At 35.6% G+C, this 21,454-nt stretch overlaps 1 protein-coding gene and 1 pseudogene across 2 annotated transcripts in view; one reads left to right on the top strand and one right to left on the bottom strand.

The window, feature by feature from the left end:
• MED23 (mediator complex subunit 23) overlaps nucleotides 1-21,454 on the bottom strand; it is a 41,623-nt gene that overhangs the window by 7,233 nt on the left and 12,936 nt on the right. For both annotated transcript variants that reach the window (XM_028125325.2, XM_028125321.2), the window contains 13 exons: nucleotides 18,911-19,111; nucleotides 16,930-17,073; nucleotides 14,705-14,850; nucleotides 13,488-13,733; nucleotides 10,930-11,072; nucleotides 9,755-9,929; nucleotides 8,893-9,056; nucleotides 6,349-6,473; nucleotides 5,021-5,226; nucleotides 4,751-4,931; nucleotides 3,580-3,750; nucleotides 2,932-3,148; nucleotides 848-1,084 (listed from right to left, as the gene is read on the bottom strand). In XM_028125325.2, the coding sequence (XP_027981126.1) occupies nucleotides 848-1,084; nucleotides 2,932-3,148; nucleotides 3,580-3,750; nucleotides 4,751-4,931; nucleotides 5,021-5,226; nucleotides 6,349-6,473; nucleotides 8,893-9,056; nucleotides 9,755-9,929; nucleotides 10,930-11,072; nucleotides 13,488-13,733; nucleotides 14,705-14,850; nucleotides 16,930-17,073; nucleotides 18,911-19,111 (2,356 nt within the window). The remainder of the gene's footprint in view (nucleotides 1-847; nucleotides 1,085-2,931; nucleotides 3,149-3,579; nucleotides 3,751-4,750; nucleotides 4,932-5,020; nucleotides 5,227-6,348; nucleotides 6,474-8,892; nucleotides 9,057-9,754; nucleotides 9,930-10,929; nucleotides 11,073-13,487; nucleotides 13,734-14,704; nucleotides 14,851-16,929; nucleotides 17,074-18,910; nucleotides 19,112-21,454) is intronic.
• On the top strand, nucleotides 7,560-7,701 carry LOC114225670 (U2 spliceosomal RNA; annotated as a pseudogene).

The following is a 21,454-nucleotide window of genomic DNA, read 5'->3' as shown; positions in this document are numbered from 1 at the left end:
ATTATAAGCCCCCAAGAAGTGACTGAGCAGAAATTAAGAGGCAAATAAGAACCAAATACACATCAGTTTGACATAACTGAAATGTACTGACAGCAACCATGTGATTAACCACAAGGTATAAATGGCAGCTCTTATATAGGTGTGCTTTTATAACTGACAAGATAGCTAGAGAGGCAACCAGAGTAGCCCCAGGCTTCATCCACCTATTTCTTTTAATAGTTATAAGACAGTTGATAAGAACATTACTTTATAATGAACATTACTTTTACTTCAGGAAACAAATGCCTTCATACAGGAAAACAAATCACACCCATTTACTTAAAATTGCTCTACCTAGTAAACAGTGGCATGGTGTACAGACATAAGTAAGCACAGCGCGCTAATAACTTAAAACATGAAATCAAAATGAAGAAATAAAAATACATATACAGCAGCCTTTTCATTAAAAAAGAAAGTTTAATTATTATCTATTAATATTTTTTAAAAGGATTTAAGGATTTAAAGCAACAAAATTCTATGTTCTCCAGTAGCCCACAGATGCATTTACTACAACAAAGAGTACCTTTTTTAGAAATAGAATTTTTTTCTTTGCAACAACCTCATTAGGTCTGTTTTTAGATATAAAATTTAATGGAGTGAATGTCTGCCTATCTGGCAGCTAACTTGCTGCTGCTGCTAATTTAAGATTTCAAAACCTTTACAAAAGTAAAACTAAAAATGATCGTAAAAAAAAAACTGAAGTTTTGGAATATATAAAAATATTACTTTGAAAGGATAATATGTGTTCTCACAAATCAACATATAGTTATTTCTGAAGGGTCTGGAAAAATCACAATGAAAAGGATATTATCTACTAGTCTGCCAATCAATCTGCAATAGTAGGAGTCATCTGGGACCCAAGGATTTTCTTCTCGTGCATTCATGCCACACTTCAGGTATGTGTCACTTAGACACCAGCCTTGTGGTCGGTTATCCTTGAGTGAGCCAATGATGGCATGGACGAGCTTTCGCTTGAGATGTGGGCGTTCTCTCAGGTGCATTTCATAATAGTGCAGAGTATTATACAAATAAGTCACAGGGCGATCTGCGAAGAAGAAAACAGATCATCACAACATTAATCTGGTTACCCACAATGAAAAACTAACCCCGTTTTTCAAGATTACCAAAAAATAGCTCAGAAGCTCATGAAACTATTTCACATGCTGGGTAACTGCATACAATGAGTATTTTTATTTTAGGACAAGGCAGAAGGCTTTTTAATAACATATACATATTATATAAAGGAATATCCATTGCAGCTGTTTACACTAGCAAAAGTTTAGAATAGTCTAAATGGTCAAAACAAGGTAAATCATGGCATCTGTGGCATGAATGAGTTTTTTTATGTATTGATACAAAATAATCAATCCTAACACATTATAAAGGCATTAAAAATAAGGTGCAGAACAATGTGTATATCCTATATTATTTGTGAGGGAAGAAAATGAACCCCAGAATATCTAAGGAAGGATACACAAGAAACTGGTAACAGTGGTCTCCTAGAGAAAGAAAACTGGCCAGCTGGAGGTCATGATGGGGTTAACTACTTTTCACTGCATACCCTTCTCTACCATGTGGATGTTACCTAATTCCCCCACCCCCCAAAAAAAGTTTTTTAAAGGAATGCTTGCTTGAACTTCATACCTATTCTGTAGCCCTAAAATGCAATTCGGATTCCTGGTTGGAGGAAGACATCTTAGACAAAGGACTGAGAAGAACTCCGCCCGCCCCCCCACCCCCCCCGGCCCCCGAGAAATACACTTAGTCCCCACAGTGGCTCTAGGCCTTTCACGCTCCTGTCACTGACTCCACCATTCTCTGGTCACCTGGTTTAAAACTTCAGAGTTGTCTTTGACTTCTTTCCTTCTATATTCTCCCCACAAGCAGCCAATCAAGTCCTCTTCCTTCTTCCTTGACTATCTGTCCCTTTCTTCTCATTTCCAATGTCATCATAGTTGTTTAGGCACTAATCATATAACTGAATTTTTTGACAGAAGTCTTTGAAATGGCTTCTTCCTTGGGCGCCTGGGTGGCTCAGTTGGTTGGGCGACTGCCTTTGGCTCAGGTCATGATCCTGGAGGCCCGGGATCGAGTCCCGCATCGGGCTCCCTGCTCAGCGGGGAGTCTCCTTCTCCCACTGACCCTCTTCCCTCTCGTGCTCTCTATCTCTCATTCTCTCTCTCAAATAAATAAATAAAATCTTTAAAAAAAAAAAAAAAAAAGAAATGGCTTCTTCCTTCCAAAATGTGCTGCCAACTACAACTAGATTTATCTTTCTAAAGTAACGCTTTCTATGCCATGACCTTACTCAGTAACTTCTAGCTGACTCTTGATTATCTGCAGGTTATAAGATCAAAACTTCTCAGCCTGGCACTTCAAGTATCTAACTGTTGGGTACAAAGTTTAAAATCTCAATTTAGCCAATGAGGAGACTGTCTTCAAAGTGCTGTGATTTTTCCAAAGGATTCCTTCTGCCTAGGATGTTCTCTTTTCCTTCCTGTTTATACAAATCACATATATCAACAGCTCGAATCCTATCATCTAGGAAGCCTGCTGAGTTAGTTCATAGTAACATAGTCTGTTCTGAACTCAGATCATACCCTTCTCCTTCTCTACTCATTTGGCAACTAATCACACACTATGTAAAAGGGGGCATCTCTTGCACATCACTTTTATTTCTGCTTTTTAATACATTTGCCATGACCTACCTATTCATATTTTTATGTCATCTATTTTATACTTCATGGCATTGCTATATAGCACTTACTCTCAAAACACTTTTATTGAAAAACAATTAAAATAAAATCTTTAGAGCCATGATTACCCATATGGTCATGCCCAGACTACTTTTGTTTGAGTTATTAGATGGAATTAAAATTTGAAAAAGCTTACCATGAAATTTATATAAGCCACCAAGGTGATCTAGTAGAGTCTCGAGTGATTTGGAAACTGGAAGCAACTCTAAAAATCTGTGGATTACTATATCAAATACTGGCAGAAATCGAAGACACACATTTCCAAAATAGATGGGTAGATAGGGAGACTGGATCTGCACAGGAGGATCAACCTGCTCCGCCAGGCCCTCAAAATATAGTTTCTCAGGGTATTTCTGTGGAAGTGAATAAATGGCCAATGTTCAGGGCATCTTTTTTTACTCTCTTAAAAAAATAAAGCTAAATAAACTTGTCATTTTTAAAAGAATATGAAACCATGTTTGTTTTTGCAATGCAATGAAATAAATCTAGAGTGCTTTACTTGACAAAAATATTATCCCAAAGACATACCAAAAGAGATTTATGTATAAAAGAATTTGTAATAACCCTTTCATTTTGTAAGTACTCACGTCTACTAAAACTGCTTCAATAAATCCCTAACACAGAGATACTCTAGAACCTTGAGGCAGTTTAGAGAGCTAATTTCCTTCTATACAGATGAGAGAGAAAACAGTAGAACCACAGAGAAAACAGCCAAACCCCAATTAGCCAAATACCTAAGAATGGCATAAACAAGATTCACTGAAGCACCGATTTGAATTAGTACCTTGTGATAATTCATGTGCTTGGTATGCCAGTCATTCTGTAGCCAGTGTTCTGGAGAATTTTCCTTCACAAAGTCACTTACTCGATTTCTAAAATCATTTGGTTTGAGTAACAGCAACTGAATTATGAAATAACAAACCTGGGCTTCATTTCCTTCATGACTACGCATGGCCTTTGGAGAACAACAGAAAAATGATATTACAATGTCTGACCTGTGCAAAAGCATGGGTCTGCTACTAGATAGTCTATATTTGAATACAGTAATATCTCACCATTATTAGAATTTTATTATATGTCTAGTCTACCCCTAACCAACTGTTCAGAATTCCCTAAACATATCTGACTTTCTTGCCCATTTTTGGTTCTCACCGTTCTTCTGCCCAAAGTGTCCCTCTTTTTTCTTTTATTGAAATTCAATCCATCCTTCAAGATCTCTCACCTAGATAGATATGGTCCCTCACTGTTGCCTGGTGATATTTTCCTTACACCTCTATCTTATCCTTCTATTTTACTGATCTATAGATTTAGCTTATTTCTCCTCCTATGTCATAACCATATTTATATTTATGTTCCATAGCTAAGAGGTTAATGTTAATCATATAAACCACCCCAAATATCACCATTATAGTTTTAAAAAAAGTAGCATTTTCCAGCCTGGTTCAGTGTCTTCTCTTAAAATTTTGCCTGAAATAGACATCAGCTGAAAAGGAAAAATAATTTGGGGAATACTGGGCGGCTATGAGAAACATTCAGTTCTGAATATGGCTGCCAAAGTGTACAGAAATGATTATTAGCACTCTGCAAAGAAAATCAATGGCTTTTTTTAAAACAACTTCCTGCTTCTAGTGGAAGCCTTTGAGAATCAACTCAGGGTCTAATTGCTTGTACTTTTACAGCACCACAAGGCCAGGACCATGACTGTCTTATTTACTTCTATACTTTCTATGCATAGAACACAGCAGATATTTAATACACACTTGCTGAATGAATGAAGACACTGGGAAATCTCTAGTTCCTTAGGGAAGTGATAGCAATGCTTGATTATAGTATAATTTCATTAAATCCTTAGAAGCAATATAGCTACATTAATACAAGATCCGTCAGTCACACACCTTGATCCAAAAGAGAATGAAGCAGTTTAGAAACTTATTCTTAAATAAGCGTATTCTTACCAGGCAGAGAATTAATCTGTCCAGTGTAACAATGTTATACTTCCATACCATGTCATTAAGAATTTCAATGCATTTGTTGAGTTGCTGACCCCCAGCTGACGTAGAGAACTCATATACTAAGAAATCTGCAAATGTTCTCACATGGGCTACCAAGGCCCTGGCTCCAATTCTTTCTAATACTCTAGAAAACCAAGAATAAATAATATTGCTATATTGCTATATGGTAAAATGGTTTGTCAAATGGAATGCAGATCTAGGTTTTTGGCTTACCTATAGCCAATCTGATTAATATGATCTGTTTCCAAGAGCATTTTCCAGAGAAGACAAAGGAAGAGAGGAGGAGAGCCTTGCATAGAGAAGTGGGTAATGATGTCATTTTCATTGGTCATTGACTTCCACTTCCTATATTCCTCCTCCACATTTTTTTTCAAATTAAAACGGCTTTCCTGAGGTACATTATTTTGCTTGAAGAATGCCTAAAAGGAAGATCAGAAGTTTACTTCAAGGGTTATACTAAAAAGAAGAGCACTGGCTATAGAGTCAAGAAACCATTCGAGGCTTGATTCTGACACTAATAAACTCTATGTGACCTCAAGCAACTTAGTAATCAAGACTGAATTTCTATAATGGGAAAATACACAGGCTTGACTAGATTATCTCTAAGATTCCTTTCTTAGATTTCCTAAGCAGAAATTCCAAGCAAGCCTGAATTCAAAGCTTCCTCAATCACCTGTAGATACTTCTGTTCATCTTTAAAAGAAAGAAAGGAAGAAAGAAAGAAAGAAAGAGAAAGAAAGAAAGAAAGAGAAAGAAAGAAAGAAAGAAAGAAAGAAAGAAAGAAAGAAAGAAAGAAAGAAAGAAAGAAAAGAAAAGAAATTTATGTACCTTTTGGTTACATATTTTATTATCTCTATAAGGAAAATCCATTATACTATCTCAGACCATCAATCAGCATCACCTGGGACCTGTAAGAAATGTAGACTCGGACCCCATTCTAGACCTACTGAATTGGAAGTTCAGCGGTCTATCTGAACAAGCCCTCTAGGTAATTCTGAGAAGTTTGCTCTAACCCTATTGGAAGTTCTAGAAAGCAGATGTTCATTATGCTTAAACTTTTCTCTGAAAAGTGGAGGACAGATGAGGTTTTCCCTTCTCCATATTATAAAAGCCAAGTTTATAGTGTTTCTGTGTGATTAAAAAAAATTCAGTCAAGTGTAACAATGTGTATTCTGTGAAGCTTTCTTAAGCTGTATTTCTCCCCATTTCAGTTCTAAGAGAGAGAAACCTTTTTTTTCAGGTGATATGTTAATTCTCACAAGATTCTAAGATTGTTAACTAATAAGACAAAACCAAAATTATATTTTTAGGAACATATCCGATCCTGGAGTATGACAGGGAACAACTCAAGAGACTTTGGAATAGCAAAAGATTTTTATAAAAAGAAATAAAAGTTAATTTCCTTTGGATATCACTAAAACAAGCTCTCTAGAATAACACTAAATGGGAAAAAATGAATTAATGGGAAAGAATGATTTCATATATATTAAATGGAAGAATGATTTTGTATACATTCAATATGTAATTCAAGACCAAATTACCTGTAGTGGGCCTGGAAAACAGCTAAGAGTGTGTGACGCCCAGTTATGAGGGGTAAAACTCATGATGGTCTGAAGTATGTCTTTACACCAAGTTCCCTGAATTGAATCAGAGCCTGTAAAAAAATCTAAACATAAACAAACAGATGTAATCCAGATATAAATGACCCACAATTCATAAATATCACAGAGAAAGTAACAATTATGTAAACCCATTGAATTTCACTGCAATACGCTCACTGCTTAGCTAGTTATATTCAGTTTAAACCTATATTCTCTTAGTTTATAAATGATTTGAATTATTACATTAGTAAAATGAACACAATTTTTGGAAAGAAGACAAAAGACATTGCAATCTTTTTTTTTTTTTTTTTTTAAGTAGGCTCCACACCCAGCGTGGAGCCCAACATGGGACTTGAAATCATGACCCTAGGATTGAGACCTGAGCTGAGATCAAGAGTTGGACGCTTAACGGACTGAGACAACCAGGTGCTCTTGCAATTTTTTTTTTTTTAAGGTTACAGAGCACCAATGATCTAACAGTGATACAGGCCCATCACGATTGCTCATGTAGTTCACTCTGACAATGAGGTATCAGCACTTTATTGAGCCAAGGAAACAGAATTAAGAAAGTAGATATCTTTTCTAGTGGTTGAAACAGCTATAAGACTTTAACTCTCTAAATCAAGAAGGTTAATTTATGTAAAATAAGATAGTTTACACAGATGTATTTGAGGTTGCTAAATTCAATAACTATTTCTTTAAAACAGCAGTTCTCAAAGTGTGGTCTGCAGATTCTGTGGGTCCCCAATATCCTTTCAAGGATTCGATGACATCAAAACTATTAAAATAATAATACTAAGATAGTACTGATCTTTTCACTGTGTTGATATGTGTACGGATGCAGCAAAGGTAATGATAAGTAAAACTGCTGGCCCTCAGAACAATCAAACAGTGGCACCAGACTATACTAACAGCCATTGTCTTCTTCACCACACTCTCGGGCGGGGTGGGGGGAGTAGGGGGGAAGTGCCAGTTTTACTCAAGACTATTCTTGAAGTAGTGAAAAGGACTATATCCTAGCCCTTAAGTACATCTAATTTTATGTTGTGATAAAAATGGAAGTATGCATAAAGCATCCTAGCTATACACATCAAAGTATGATGGGTATTCTAAGTAAAAGTACTTGTGCAATTGTTTGAATATCGAGTTAAATCGCTTCTTGGCCTTTTGGCTAAGATCAAGTGTGGAATATCGAGTTAAATAAGCTCTTTTTTTTTTTTCTTATGGAATTCCATTTTTACTTGAAAGAACATCTGACAGAAAACTACAGTTATTTGGAGTTGGGCATTAAGCAGAAATTTTCTTGAAAATTAACAAAGGGAGCCTGTTACTTCAAGGAAAACAAATGACCACATCTTTTGCTAATGATAAAATCTGACTTTTCAAGTGAAAAATCAAAATTTTGGAAAACTTGTATCCACTACTATAACCCTGATAGTTTTCCAAAACTTAACGATTTTCCTAGTGAAATTTGCAGTGAAACTAACACATGTAATTTTATGATACTGTATAATGAAGTGTGGAAACATTTCTAAGATCTACATAACTCAGTGAACCAAAGCTTTCCAAAAACTAATTCATAGTTATAAAATATACATGAATTAAAAAAATCCATTAGGTGTGCAAAACAGACCAAAAGATTATAATGTAATAGAGTACAAAAAGTTCACTGATAGAACTTCGGATTCTACAGTGCAACTAATGTTTAAGAAACCATTACTTGTCCAATTTTGTGTGACATCAAAGAATATTGACAATTACTAGAAAAGGCCATTAAAATACTCCTCCCCTTTCCAACCTCGTACCTGTGTGGGGCCATATTTTTTTTCATTTCTAAAATAACATATTGCAATAGATGAAATGTAGAAGTAAATAGAAGATCCAGCAAAGCTTCTTTTACATCAGATATTAAAGAGAGATGCAAAAAATGTGAAACAGTGGTGTTTTTTCTCACTAAAGTTTTGTTCTGGAGAACATATAGTTTACTTTTCACAAAAAAATATGCCATTTATGTTAATATATAACAAGTTTATTATTTTTAAGCGAATCAAAAAATATTAAAAAAGCATCCAACTAATAATACAGTGCATATTAACTAAATTGAATTTAAATAAAAAAATTTTAAAAAGCATATATCTTAATATCTAATAAAGTAAATATTGATATAACCCATTTAATGAAAATCTTTGGGAATTTCTTTTTTTATTTTTAAGAGTATAAAGTGATCCTGAGACCAAAAACCTCAAGAACCACTACTTAAAAATGATGTAAAATGGAAACTGAAGCTCAACTCAGTTAAAATGATAGTACACAGAAGAACCTCCATTAATGATTAAAATGGTAAAGGTATTAAACAACTATTTTTTTTTTAAACAGATGAAATGGATCTTTTCAGTATGTTAACCCTTAAAAATCAGTAGGAACACTGCATGCTCTAATTCATCTGTTTTTGTTGGTGATAACCACCACATTTATTCACTGTACCTGTTACGTGAGTTGCTCTAGCTAAGGTCAATATTAAGGCTCGGTTCAGCTCTTCAGATTCTGCGGATAGCACCGTTTTAGGATCACTCAGGAAGCGTGTGAACTGTGGCTGTACCTCTGAGCTCCCTAATGCTGTTATGAGCCTAAGTGCAGTGCTCTCAACACTGAGAGGCGGGAGAACAAAAAGAAATGAAAAAATTAAGTTGCATATAAAATTTCAGAATTTTAGAATTAAATCTAATTCTAGGTTAATTAAAATGGAAAAAAACATGCAAACTATGAATTCCTCTTCTTTGATTAAAAAAACACCCTCCTCCTTTACGTGAAAATGAGCTTTGTTTGTTTTAAAAACCTGAGGTGCCAAAAAAAACCAAACCAAAACCAAAAACAAAAAAACCGAGGTGCCAAATTTTATAGCAAAACCAACTGACATTATTTACACATTTGAAAAAGATAGCTTGTAGCTTATAGGACTAAACAATTTCACCTAGATATACAGCATTTCAAAAATTACATTTTTCAATCTGAAATATATTTTCACTTAGAGCAAAATCAAAGTGACATGATAATATAACCATAATCTGAAGTGTATTTAAATCCAATATTCTTAAGGGCTAAATTAGAACATTTTGTCAAAAGCCTTGGAAGTACTTCTCAGGCCAAAGAGCACTTGGCGAGGACTGAACTACCTCAATAACTTCCTATTTAAAAGCTGTCCTCTACTTCTGTACTGGAGATACAAGACTCTAGAAGCAGGGGAGGTTTATGACATATGAAAACAAATACTATAAAGGATTAAGTTCCCCATGTTCAACAAAGTTTCTAAGAAATCTTAAGGAAAGATCGTCATCCAAGAGCTCACCAGAGATGGAGCTGGTTCTGGTTGGTTTGTGCAACTGCGGCTAGAGTATGAAGATGGCTCAGCAGCTGCACTCTATAATGAGGCTGGATGTGGTGCATCCGGTAGCTGAACATCTCAAGAAGTGTGTGTAAGATCCCCCAGGCATGGGACTTGAAAACAGTTGGTAAAAGTTGACCTTGAGGAACAAGACAATTTAAGGCACCAATTATAAAAGCTATGAATTAAAAGCACTGAAGAAAAGTCACATGGAGTAAAATCTATATAAAGATTTGATCATGAACACACACACACACACAGACACTCTTTCCAAATTTTCTCCATTAATTTCTCCTTTAATGGTAAGGAAAAAAAAAATCTTTATCTTAATTAGAATACCAAGTTAGCTTTTTTTTTTGGCTGGAATATGACAAATGATACTCAAGTTCATCTGAAAAACTGAGACAACATATGAAAAAAAAATTACCCTTCCTCACTTCTTAGTTGTCTTTTACTTTTATAACGTTAATGTTCCCACTCTTTTGAAGTATGAGGATCATTTTTTTAATATACAAATTACATGACACCCACTCTTATTCCTTCCTCTCTCCCAAAAAAGCTGTATTCAACCCTCAATTATCTGGGAAGAAGAGTAATTATGGTTCAAATTAAAATTATGCTGTATTAGTAAAAAGCTGTAATTACCATGAATCAGAAAAACACTTCTATATTAGAAAGTATCTATTACTTAGAACTGCTAACAACTAACAGATACTATAAGCCATCTCCTGAAATGCAGGAAACCTCCTTCCCTATTGCCAGTCAGACTTAGCCCCAGGGGCAAACCAGCAAAAGCACATGGGACCACACATTCCTGCATAAGAATAGGTACCATGTCTGTCTAGCTCACTGCATCCCAAACACTTAACAGAACACCCTTTTCTTACCATAACTTTAAAAGTACAACTCACTCTCCTCACTCTCACACTCTTATCCCTCTTTTTTGATTGATTTTTCTCCATAAGACTTATCATCTGACATATTCCATACTTTATTTATTTGTCTGTCCCCCTAATTAGCAGGTAATCTCTATGATGGAAGTGACATCTGCATACTATTGCATCCCCAGCACCTAAAAGAATACCTGTTGAATTAATGAATGGGTTAATGGTTATAAACACCAGAAAGTTCTGTCTTACTGATAAATCCTTTGATGCCCAAGGACTCTATCTCCATATAGACCAATAAACGACTGTAAGTTTCCACTAGGGCTGGAGCCAAGGCCACACTGGATTTTGCATGAGCAAGTTTTATCACTCTGGTAGCAATGCTATGGATAAGACTGAGGAAAAACAAAAGAAAAGAAAAATCCTTATTTTTGACATAGAGAAGCAGTTACACTACTTATAGGGAACTTGCTATAAATCTAAACTTAGGGACGCCTGGGTGGCTCAGTCTGTTAAGTGTCTGCCTTCAGCTCAGATCATGATCCCAGGGTCCTGGGATTGAGTCCCACATCGGGCTCTTTGCTCAGTGAAGAGCCTGCTTCTCCCTCTGCCTGCTATTCCCCTTGCTTGTGCACTCACTCTCACGCTCTCTCTCTCTCTCTCACTGTATCTCTCGTTCTGACAAATAAATAAAAAAAATCTTCAGAAAAAATCTAAACTTAAATACATGAATGCATGAGCTCCATTTTAATCATTTAAGTTGTACAGGACACTTGGTGGTGATGCAGTGTACAACCTGAGACTAATTCTGGTTTCCATGGTGCTTTCAATGCACATCAGGATCCCTCTGCATATGGAAAAGCAAAATTTGGGTATGACTCTAAGAACACACTTGAATTAAAGGGCGCCTGGGTGGCTCAGTTGGTTTAGTGACTGCCTTCGGCTCAGGTCATGATCCCGGAGTCCCGGGATCGAGTCCCACATCGGGCTCCCTGCTCAGCGGGGGGTCTGCTTCTCCCTCTGACCCTCTTCCCTCTCGTACTCTCTGTCTCTCATTCTCTCTCTCTCAAATAAATAAATGAAATCTTTAAAAAAAAAAAAGACTAAAACACACAAAAACCAAAAACAAACCCCAAACTAATTTAAACAAAAAGAGCCATGTATGGTTTTAGTCTGTTTTTCTTTTTCAAGTATGTAACAAACTATTTCAGAAATTAAATGACTTTTATCAGAGAATTACTTAAAAAAAAATCACTGCTAAGATCCAAATGTTGGGTTCTAACAGGGTTTTCCTCAACTCTGTCACACAAGCAGGTAAAGCACATGTATAATGCTATGACAATGTTTACCATTAGAAAAAGAGCATGGCTCTTCTAGAACTGATGTCCCACAGATACATTCTCCTTTACCTACATAGTGTCTGAACTCTGAGCCAATACTTAAAGAGCTAAAGACTAGAAATGAAAATCTGGATTTCTATCCCTTCTCAAAAAAATTTAGAAGATCTAGCTATACTAGTCTACATTCTTACATGATAGAAATTAGCTAAAATGGCGGCACCATGAGGTAAGCCCTGCATGCTTCATTCAGCCTCAATCTCTTCTAGATACACATACTTGCATGTGCATGAACACCTGATGCTCTTTCACTCAGCAGCATGTGGCACTCACATTGTCAGCTTGGCTCCTAGGGGTACCTGAGGTTCTAGAATCACAACCAACAGAGCCATTCCCGTCTTTTTAGAAACTATGCAAAATGTCAATTCTAAAAGCATCCCTATTTATTATCAATATAGTACAGGCATTATAATTTTCATATCCCTGGACTCAGCAATTTACCTTCAGCAAATTATTTAATAAAAATGTATTATAGATAGGTGCAAATACAGCCTTAAAAGCAGTTTTCATAGCCATCATTATAATACTAAGACACTGCGAATAATTCATGTCCAACAATGTGGAACTGGCTAAATAAACACATATAGCCACACAAAAGACTTCTTTATAGAAATTAAAACAGATGTTTTTAAAAAAACACTAGACTGAAAGAGGTGTTTGATCAATTATTACGGGGAAAAGGTGGTTATAAAAGAGTATTGCAGGGCGCCTGAGTGGCTCAGTTGATTAAGCGTCCGCCTTCTGCTCAGGTCCTGATCTCAACGTCCTGGGATCAAATCCCTCATCCGCTCCCTGCTCAGAGGGGAGTCTACTTCTCCTTCTCTCTGCCCCTCCTCCCACTGATCTCGCTCTCTCTCTCTCCAATAAACAAATAAAATCTTAAAAAAAAAAAAACTATTGCAGTAAGAATCCATTTTGTTAAAAGAAAAATCCCAAACCATAAATGCATATATTTATACACAGAAAAAAAGTCTCAGAACATACACCAAAAAATTTTACAATGCTTATTTCTCAATATTTTCTTGAGGTTTATTTGTACACTCTAGAATTCCTGTAATACCACTTTCGGGACGCCTGGGTGGCTCAGTCGGTTAAATGTCTGCCTTCAGCTCAGGTCACAATCCCGGGGTCCTGGGATCGAGCCCCGTATAGGGCTCCTTGCTCAGTGGGGAGTCTGCTTCTCCCTCTGCCTGCCGCTCCCTCTGCCCCTCCCCCTGGTCGTGTGTGCGCTGTCTCTCAAATAAACAAAACCTTAAAAAAATAAGTAAATGTCATTTTTGTAATAAAATAAACCTAATCATTTTTTTAAAAAATGTACCTGACCATAAAACACACACACAATCATGAAATAAAGCCTATACTACACTGATGTCAATTCCCTGACACAGGAGCAAATAAATAAAAAGAACATACCTCATTTTGGCATGAACTGTCAGTGAATCTAGGAGGTTCATGGGTAAGGGAGTAATAGATGCTGAAGCCAAGCAGCTCGTTCCAGGAAGAGGTACTCTCATAATTCCATTTCCATAAATTGTTTCTACCAGAGCTCCCATGGGTAATGTAAAACATTCTGAATTTGTAGAGTATGCATTACACAGCAGGGCAATCTTATAGTCATTCATCTGTAAACTTTTATTTCTAAGACTCTGCTGTAGGAACCTAAAATTTCAAGTACCATTAAACAGTAAACAATGCAAATAATTTCCAGAACATTAACTCTGTGCTTCAAAAAACATTTAATTTCATGAAATGATTTACTAATACTATCTTTATTCCTACAGGTATGACAGTTTCTGCCCAAAATGTAGAGTGGAAACATAGAAAAGTTTGAGCAGCCTTTCAAAAAGAACTTAAGTAATCACAGGTTATCAATTAATGGATATTTGTTAAGTATTACTAAATACACAGCACTAGGATTCAAATAATGAAGAAATAACTCAAGAATTCATGACCTTGGTTTCTATTTATTATCTATCTGGTTAAACACAACAATGTGGCTTCATTATAGATGTCACTGTGAAAAGATGATTAAGGAATGTCTTATAAAGGGAAAGCCAAGTGAAATGTGAAGTCCACCTACCCTACAGTCTCCTATGAAGAGATTTGGCAGTCCCTGGCAGAAGTTCTAGGTGGGAAGTTCAGGTTTTCCTAACACCCTATCTAAAGCCAAGTCTATCTAACAAGGCAATCTTCTCTGAGTAATCACAGCTCTGTAAACGGTGTAAGGGAGCACACCAGCCAGAGCAGCTCAAATAATCCTGGCTGCCCAGGGAGTGAAGACATCTGTCAGATCACTCTCAACTCCTGAGTACTTAAGAAATTTTGAAACATTTTCACATGCTTTTGGAAAATAAGAACTTTAATTAAGGTAAAACATGTAAAAGCAAAAATTAGACCTGGAAATTAAATAAATATATATATATCTGCAAACACATAAAAATTTTCTAGTTGTTTTCTGATACAGGTATTGGTCAGTTTTCCTTGGCAGGCCATTACACATTAAATATTCACCTTTACCCCCAGTGGGTGTGGGGAGATTTCCATATTTCATACAAAAACTGAGACCAAGAGTAGCCTACAATACACTACTTATTAATTAAAAAAATTAACTTAACCTACAAATTACTTACTCATGGTGAAGCTTTAGGGAATGAGGTATTGGAATCTGTAGCTTGGAGTTGTCATTTTGGGCTTTTCTATTGAGATGAATCCAAATGCAAGTCATTGCAAAGGCATGAGTTGACTGGGGTTTGTTAATATCGGGAACTGGGATATACTGGAAAATAACAATATGCATATTATAGGAAAGAGAAGAATTAACTAATTCTGTGTATTCTAATAAATACGTATTCTAATAATCCATTATTGATATACCTCTTTTTAAAATATCCTTTAACTTCAATTGTTCTTTGACTATTCAATAATACAAATCAGAAGATCTAACAGCTATAAAATAACGAAACTATTACAAGATTATTTTTCCTTGCCAAGAAATTAACAGAAATTCACAGACGCTTGGTTGAGTTTTTCCTACTGTCACGAGGCATTCACAATCATTTAAAATTATTCTTTAAAAAAAAAACATGAAATTTTACTGAATGTGATATGCTGAAAACGCAGAATTTCTAAAAGTCACATATATGCTTTTCAAGAACATCTAACAAGAAATATACAGTCTAAATAAGTACTATTAAAAAATAAGTACTAATAATATACATCATCACACATATACATATATTATATGCTGATGGGGGAAATGACGTGGATGTCTGGAATTTGCTTTAAAATTGTCTAGTGTTGGGCTCCTGGGTGGCTCAGTTGGTTAGGCAACTGCCTTTGGCTCAGGTCATGATCCTGGAGTCCCGGGATCGAGTCCCACATCGGGCTCCCTGCTCGGCAGGGAGTCTGCTTCTTCCTCTGACCCTCCTCCCTCTCATGCTCTCTGTCTCTCATTCTCTCTCTCGCAAATAAATAAAATCTTAAAAAAAAAAACTTGATATAAAAAATAAAAAAATAGAAATAAAATTGTCTAGTGTTAAGAAAAAAGATGAGTGGAAAGATGAAGCAAGGATGTTTCTTAAAACTACAATGAGATATCCCCTCACATCTATCAGAATGGCTAAACTCAAAAACACAAGAAACAAGCGTCGGCAAGGATGTGGAGAAAAAGGAACACTCTTGCACTGTTGGTGGGATTGCACTCTGGTGCAGTCACTATGGAAAACAGTATGGAGTTTCCTCAGAAAGTTAAAAATAGAACTACCCTACGATCCAGTAATTGAATGCACTACTGGGTATAAAAACACAAATTCAAAGGGACACATGCACCCCTATGCTTACTGCAGCATTATCTATAATAGCCAAATTATGGAAACAGTTCGTGTCCATCAAGAGATGAATGAATAAGATATGGGGTGTGTGTGTGTGTGTGTGTGTGTGTGTGTGTGTGTGTGTGTGTGTGTACACATGATGGAAAATTACTGTCATAAAAATGAAATCTTGCCATTTACAACAACATGGATAGAGCTACAGAGTATAATGTTGAGCGAAGTAAATCAGTCAGAGAAAGACAAATAACATATGTGTGGAATTTAAGAAACGAAACAACTGAGCAAAGAAAAAAAAAATGAGAGAAACAAACCAAGAAATACTCTTACCTACAGAGAACAAACAGATGGTTACCAGAGGGGAGGCGGGTGAGAGGATGGGTGAAAGAGGTGATGGGGATTAAACAGTACACTTATCATGATGAGCATTGAGTAATGTATAGAATTGTTGAATCATTGTATTATACACCTGAAACTAATAAAAAACTTAAAAAAATATTTCTTGGTGATGAGTACATAGGAGTTTATTTTTCTATTCACTCTACCTTTTTTGTGCATTAAAAATTTCCGTAACAAAATGTATTTTTAAAAATGGCAATCATCAATATATACCATATTTTACTCAAATACTCATATAATGAAATAGGGGGAACACAATTGGCAAACAAACAAAAGATATTAACAGATACTAATGTTATTTGGTCAGTCAATGATGTGTATAGATTAAAACAGCTTAATGCTTTTAAAAATTGTAAACCTATTTAGAACGTAGAGAAAGAGCTTGCTATACAAGATGTTTAATTTTAAGAGATAAACCAGAAATAATCTAGTTCAATTTCTTCACTTCACATATGAGTAAACTAACGTCAAGAGGGACTGATGTCCTTCCCAATTTATGGTTAGTCACAGAATTGGGAAAGAACTCAGGTTTTCAGCTTCCAAATCCAATGATCTTTCCACAAAATCACACTAAACATAAATTAGACATAATCCATTCATCACACTGTTAACTATTTTATAAAACTTACTTCTTTTTCTGGATATAGAAGGTCAAAGAGCTTCATGACAGGGAGAAAATCAGCTAGTGCATTTTTCTGAATACTTCCAGAAATGAATTGCAGGAGAACCCACATTAGATGATCTCTGCCTTTAATCAGTCCTCGCCCTGCTAACTGTAAAAGATGTTTAAATACACATCTACACAGCTGGTTAAAGAGATGGATATAGTAAAGTTTAAAGAAAAACAAAACAAAACAAAAAACCAGGAGAAACCCTGTTCTCCAAAAGTTAGCATCTAACTTTGGCATTTACAAAATACTTAGTCTCAACTCAAGACACACCAAGCAAAGCTTTTTAAATTATTTTAATATTCTACATTTATGTTTCCTCCGTGACCCACAAAACAGCTATGCATATCAAAATTTAAATATTTTAAAACATAACTAGGTTGCCTATGTATGCAAGAGAATCAAGTTTAATATGAGATAATTTGTTAAAATATCTCATCAAAACACAAGGAATACTTCATGATACCAAAAGGATTTTTTTTTTTTTTAATTTAAAATCTTCAAGGGACGCCTGGGTGGCTCAGTCGGTTAAGTGTCTGCTTTCGGCTCAGGTCATGATCCCAGGGTCCTGGGATCAAGCCCCATGTTGGGCTCCCTGCTCAGAGGGAAGCCTGCTTCTCCCTCTCCCACTCCCCCTGCTTGTGTTCCCTCTCTTGCTGTGTCTCTCTGTCAAATAAATAAAAAATAAAATCTTTAAAAAAATAAAAATAAAATAAAATCTTCAAGAAGTTGTTATCAAAAAACACTTCTGGTTTCCTGCAAATTATAACAGCCATTGATTAATGGTAGTGGGGGTGGCAGTGGGGGTCATTGGCGGTTGGAAGGATTTTAACAAGGCTTACAAAAAAGTTTCCCCCAAATAATCCATGTTGTAGAGATACTACAAATATAACAATATTTATTTCCATTCAATGTGTCTAAAATCTTATGATAAAACCAACTCTTCCACAGACATACTCTTCCACTTGTAGTCCCTGTTTTGGATTCATTGTCCCACTTTTTCATTCACTGCCAAAAGAGAAACCAGTGAGTGATCCTAGACTCCTGTTTTTCCCTCTGTTACCTATCCAGGGGCAAGTCCTATTCTCAGCATACCTGTCTCAGTATACCTGGTCTTGGGTTCTTCCTCTGTTCTGGTTTGGGCCGTCAGCATCTTCCACCCAGATCATTGCAAAGGCTCCCTTACCAATTTCCTTGCCTCTGATTTTGGCCCCTTCCATCTCTTTATGTCACCATCTTCCTACATGTGGCAATTAGCAGTAATTTTTCCCACTTTTATATGATGATGTCATTTCCCTCCTCATTTGCCTCCCAAAGAGGATCTAAACGCCTTAGAACAAACACTTGGCCATATAAAGTTTCCCCTGTCTGGTCTTGCCTTCTTGCCTTCCTGATCTCACCAACATGTTCCTGTTTATATTTTTCTTTCCAGTTCCCACACATATTTATCCTTTTCCAAATGATCACGTTATTGCAATGGGAACACTTTCTTATTTTCTCCTCTTGGCAAATTTCTACTTGTCCTTCAAGTGCTAGCTTCAAGATCTCTTTGATAAAGCCATTCCTGATGTCTTGAATAGGGACTATTCTCCTTCATACCTACTGCAGGAAAACACGCTTCCATTATGTGAACTATTAAATTATAATCAAATTGTTTACTCCTGTATCTTCCCAATAGTAAGGAGCTCCTTGAGGGTACCCCAGTGCCTTCTCATTTTGTATCCCCTGGTCCTTGCACTATGAATATATGGAATGAATGACTGAAACCAATATTTATAGTGACAAGAAAGTGTAAAGTTTAGAAACCATAAAAGCACCGCACAAAACAGAAATTAGGGCTAAGAACTTCTGTCATGGCTGAAATCACTAGGCAATGTCCATACCAGTCTAAAACATACTAATTAACAGGTGAAGTGGCTCTGATGAAAGATTTAGTACTTACCTTCTGATGAAGAGAAAGGACCATGTGTGGAAAACTTGCAAACTGGAAAAGCACAAAGAAAATGAGCTGACTTGAGAGATGCTGCCACAGGAGTTGGCTTGTTCCGCCGTCGTCAAACTTCTCCTCAGTCTCGGACCGCTCCATGGCATAAACCACCAGATCCACCAACTGGTCCTCCAGCACAGGGCAGCGCTGTTTGTGCTGTAGGGCAGAGATTAGATACAGTATTCCAAAAGCCTCCCGGTTAGTTTTAGAAGTTACCGGTTAATGGGCATTAATTGTAACAAGAGGCTGAGAAGCATGGAATGAAGTTGAACTTAGAAAGTTAAGGTTAGATTTAGTCTATTAAAGCTGCATCATGTTACATTATCATAGAGGATGAGTTCCATAAAAAAATTACTTTTCAGATCTCAGGGAAAACAGACTAAGTCTTATTAACTTCTGGCTTTCACTACACACGTCATTGTTTCAATTTGACAAGGGGCACTGCACAGTAGAAAATTTTGTTATTTATCTTTTGAAAAAAGGTAATTTAAAAAGCATATGAAATGAGGATAGCAGTATTAATTTTGCATTCTAACTCAAAATATAAAAACCCTGAATCTCCAAGAATCAAATATTGTGATGAGAGCAAACAAAGCAGAGAGAATCTATGTATTTTAAAGTAACCACCACAAGTTTATACTAACTTTACATACAGAGGTATATCTAAATAGCTGCCAGATTACTCAGTATCTGTTTTTCAATGTGTGTTATTGATCCTGATACTGAAATGGAAACTTCCTCTACAAAAACACTGATCTCAAAGTTAATCTCTGCTCTTCCTTCTTAGAAGCCAAACATAATGCAGCTTTAATTTTAAATTAGACTATTTTAAAATCTAAAACAAGAAAAAGAATTGAATTTAAACACTAAAAATGAAAATGCAACTTCCCTTTCTAGAGGCAAAAAGATTTATGCTTTTAAAAGTGATTTAAAAAATATATACTTTTACCAAAAGAAATATGTTAAGCCATATTTTAAGCCATTTTCATATTTCTTTTATAAAATATGTTATATGACTTAACGGCCAAGCAGTTGGAAGCCTTTCTAGTGAATACAATCACTAATACAGATGCTTTCCCTCTAAACTTTAGACATGATTATTAGTCTTTTGCCATGAAAAAGGGATATGATTTCTTTAAATTTAGGGGAAAAATGCAAAATGGGGACGGATTTGGAAAAAAACAAAACATAATGAGTAGCATCCCCTCTTTTGCATGCTCTTTGCCAGCTCCAAACTTGTAAAGCTCCAATATAGCTGCACTTTCTTAAAGCATGCAAATAAAACAAACATCTATCCAAAACAGTAAGCATCAATGGTTGTTTCATAGTTTTTCCAAAAACACAATGCCATGATCACAGTTCAACCACATTACAGGTTTACAAATAGCAATAGTAACACCACCAGTTGAGACTACAGTACTTTCCCTCCAAATGTAATTATCATTATGAAGCAGAGCAAAGTGCAACAGACAACACTACAAACTATTTCTTAAATCAGCATGCAAAACTACTGTGTACAGGGCTTGAAATTCACTAGTTCTGCCAACCACCAACAACCTAAGAAATGTGTCAGACAACACAAATTTAGAGTGAAATCATTCAAAGTATACAAGAGTCAGAAAAATTTGTGAAAAGAAGTAAAGCCAGGATTTCCAGTAGGAATTTTTCATTAGTGATGGGAATTTGCTTCTAGTTTGGAAACTAACCAATTTGTCATCTATTCCTCCAGCCACAATGGTCTTCCATTAGTCCACTTCAGGAAAAAAGAACTAAATAAAATTGGTTTTTAGCACCTGAGTCATTTTGGAATTTCCCTTTTTAGTGTTAGCTATTTATTTTAAAAAAAACTAGATTTTTACCTACATATCTTTAACTGTGTTGTAATGGTCATATAGGTAATGATTTAAAGAGGAAAACCAAAAATATTAAGATTTTGACAAAGTAAGAACTGGGAAATTTACAGTTAAAGCTGATGATCTTTCAATACATACCACGACTCAAATTACCTCTAAATCTTCTGTTAAGAATTACATTAGTCTAGAATCTCTATGGTATCCAATGCCCTGGTGTCTGAGTGTGACAGAACATCTATCAGGATTAACTCCATGTTTCCCAGGTGTTTTGGTTAAAGCCAAGGATATTTCTCAAACTGATTTTGGGGATATCTTAGTTCCTTTGTTTATTTGCCAATTTTATTAATATCAGAAAAAAAAAAAGAAAGAAAAAACCCCACCGAAATATAAAATGATGTGTTAACTACTTGAGAAAAAGTTTAGCTTTAGTTTTCATTACTAAAAAATAAGTACATTAAAATTAATATTCTCCACCATGTAGATTATTTTACAAAGTGGAATAAATATAAATTTGTAAAGCAGTTTAATAATCTGATAAAGATTAATTGTCAATCACGAGGCTATGGTAATTTGGTAAGCCACTGGATGCTTTGTCTATGGCTATTTACAATGTGCTTTCTGAAAGCTTTTGTAAATTTAAGTCTTC

This window comes from Eumetopias jubatus, unplaced genomic scaffold, assembly GCF_037043125.1.
Source record: "Eumetopias jubatus isolate StellerSeaLion01/CBP00866 unplaced genomic scaffold, mEumJub1_p1.0 scaffold_6, whole genome shotgun sequence".
Taxonomy (NCBI): Eukaryota; Metazoa; Chordata; class Mammalia; order Carnivora; family Otariidae; genus Eumetopias; species Eumetopias jubatus.
This window is presented reverse-complemented; position numbering and strand designations above follow the sequence as displayed.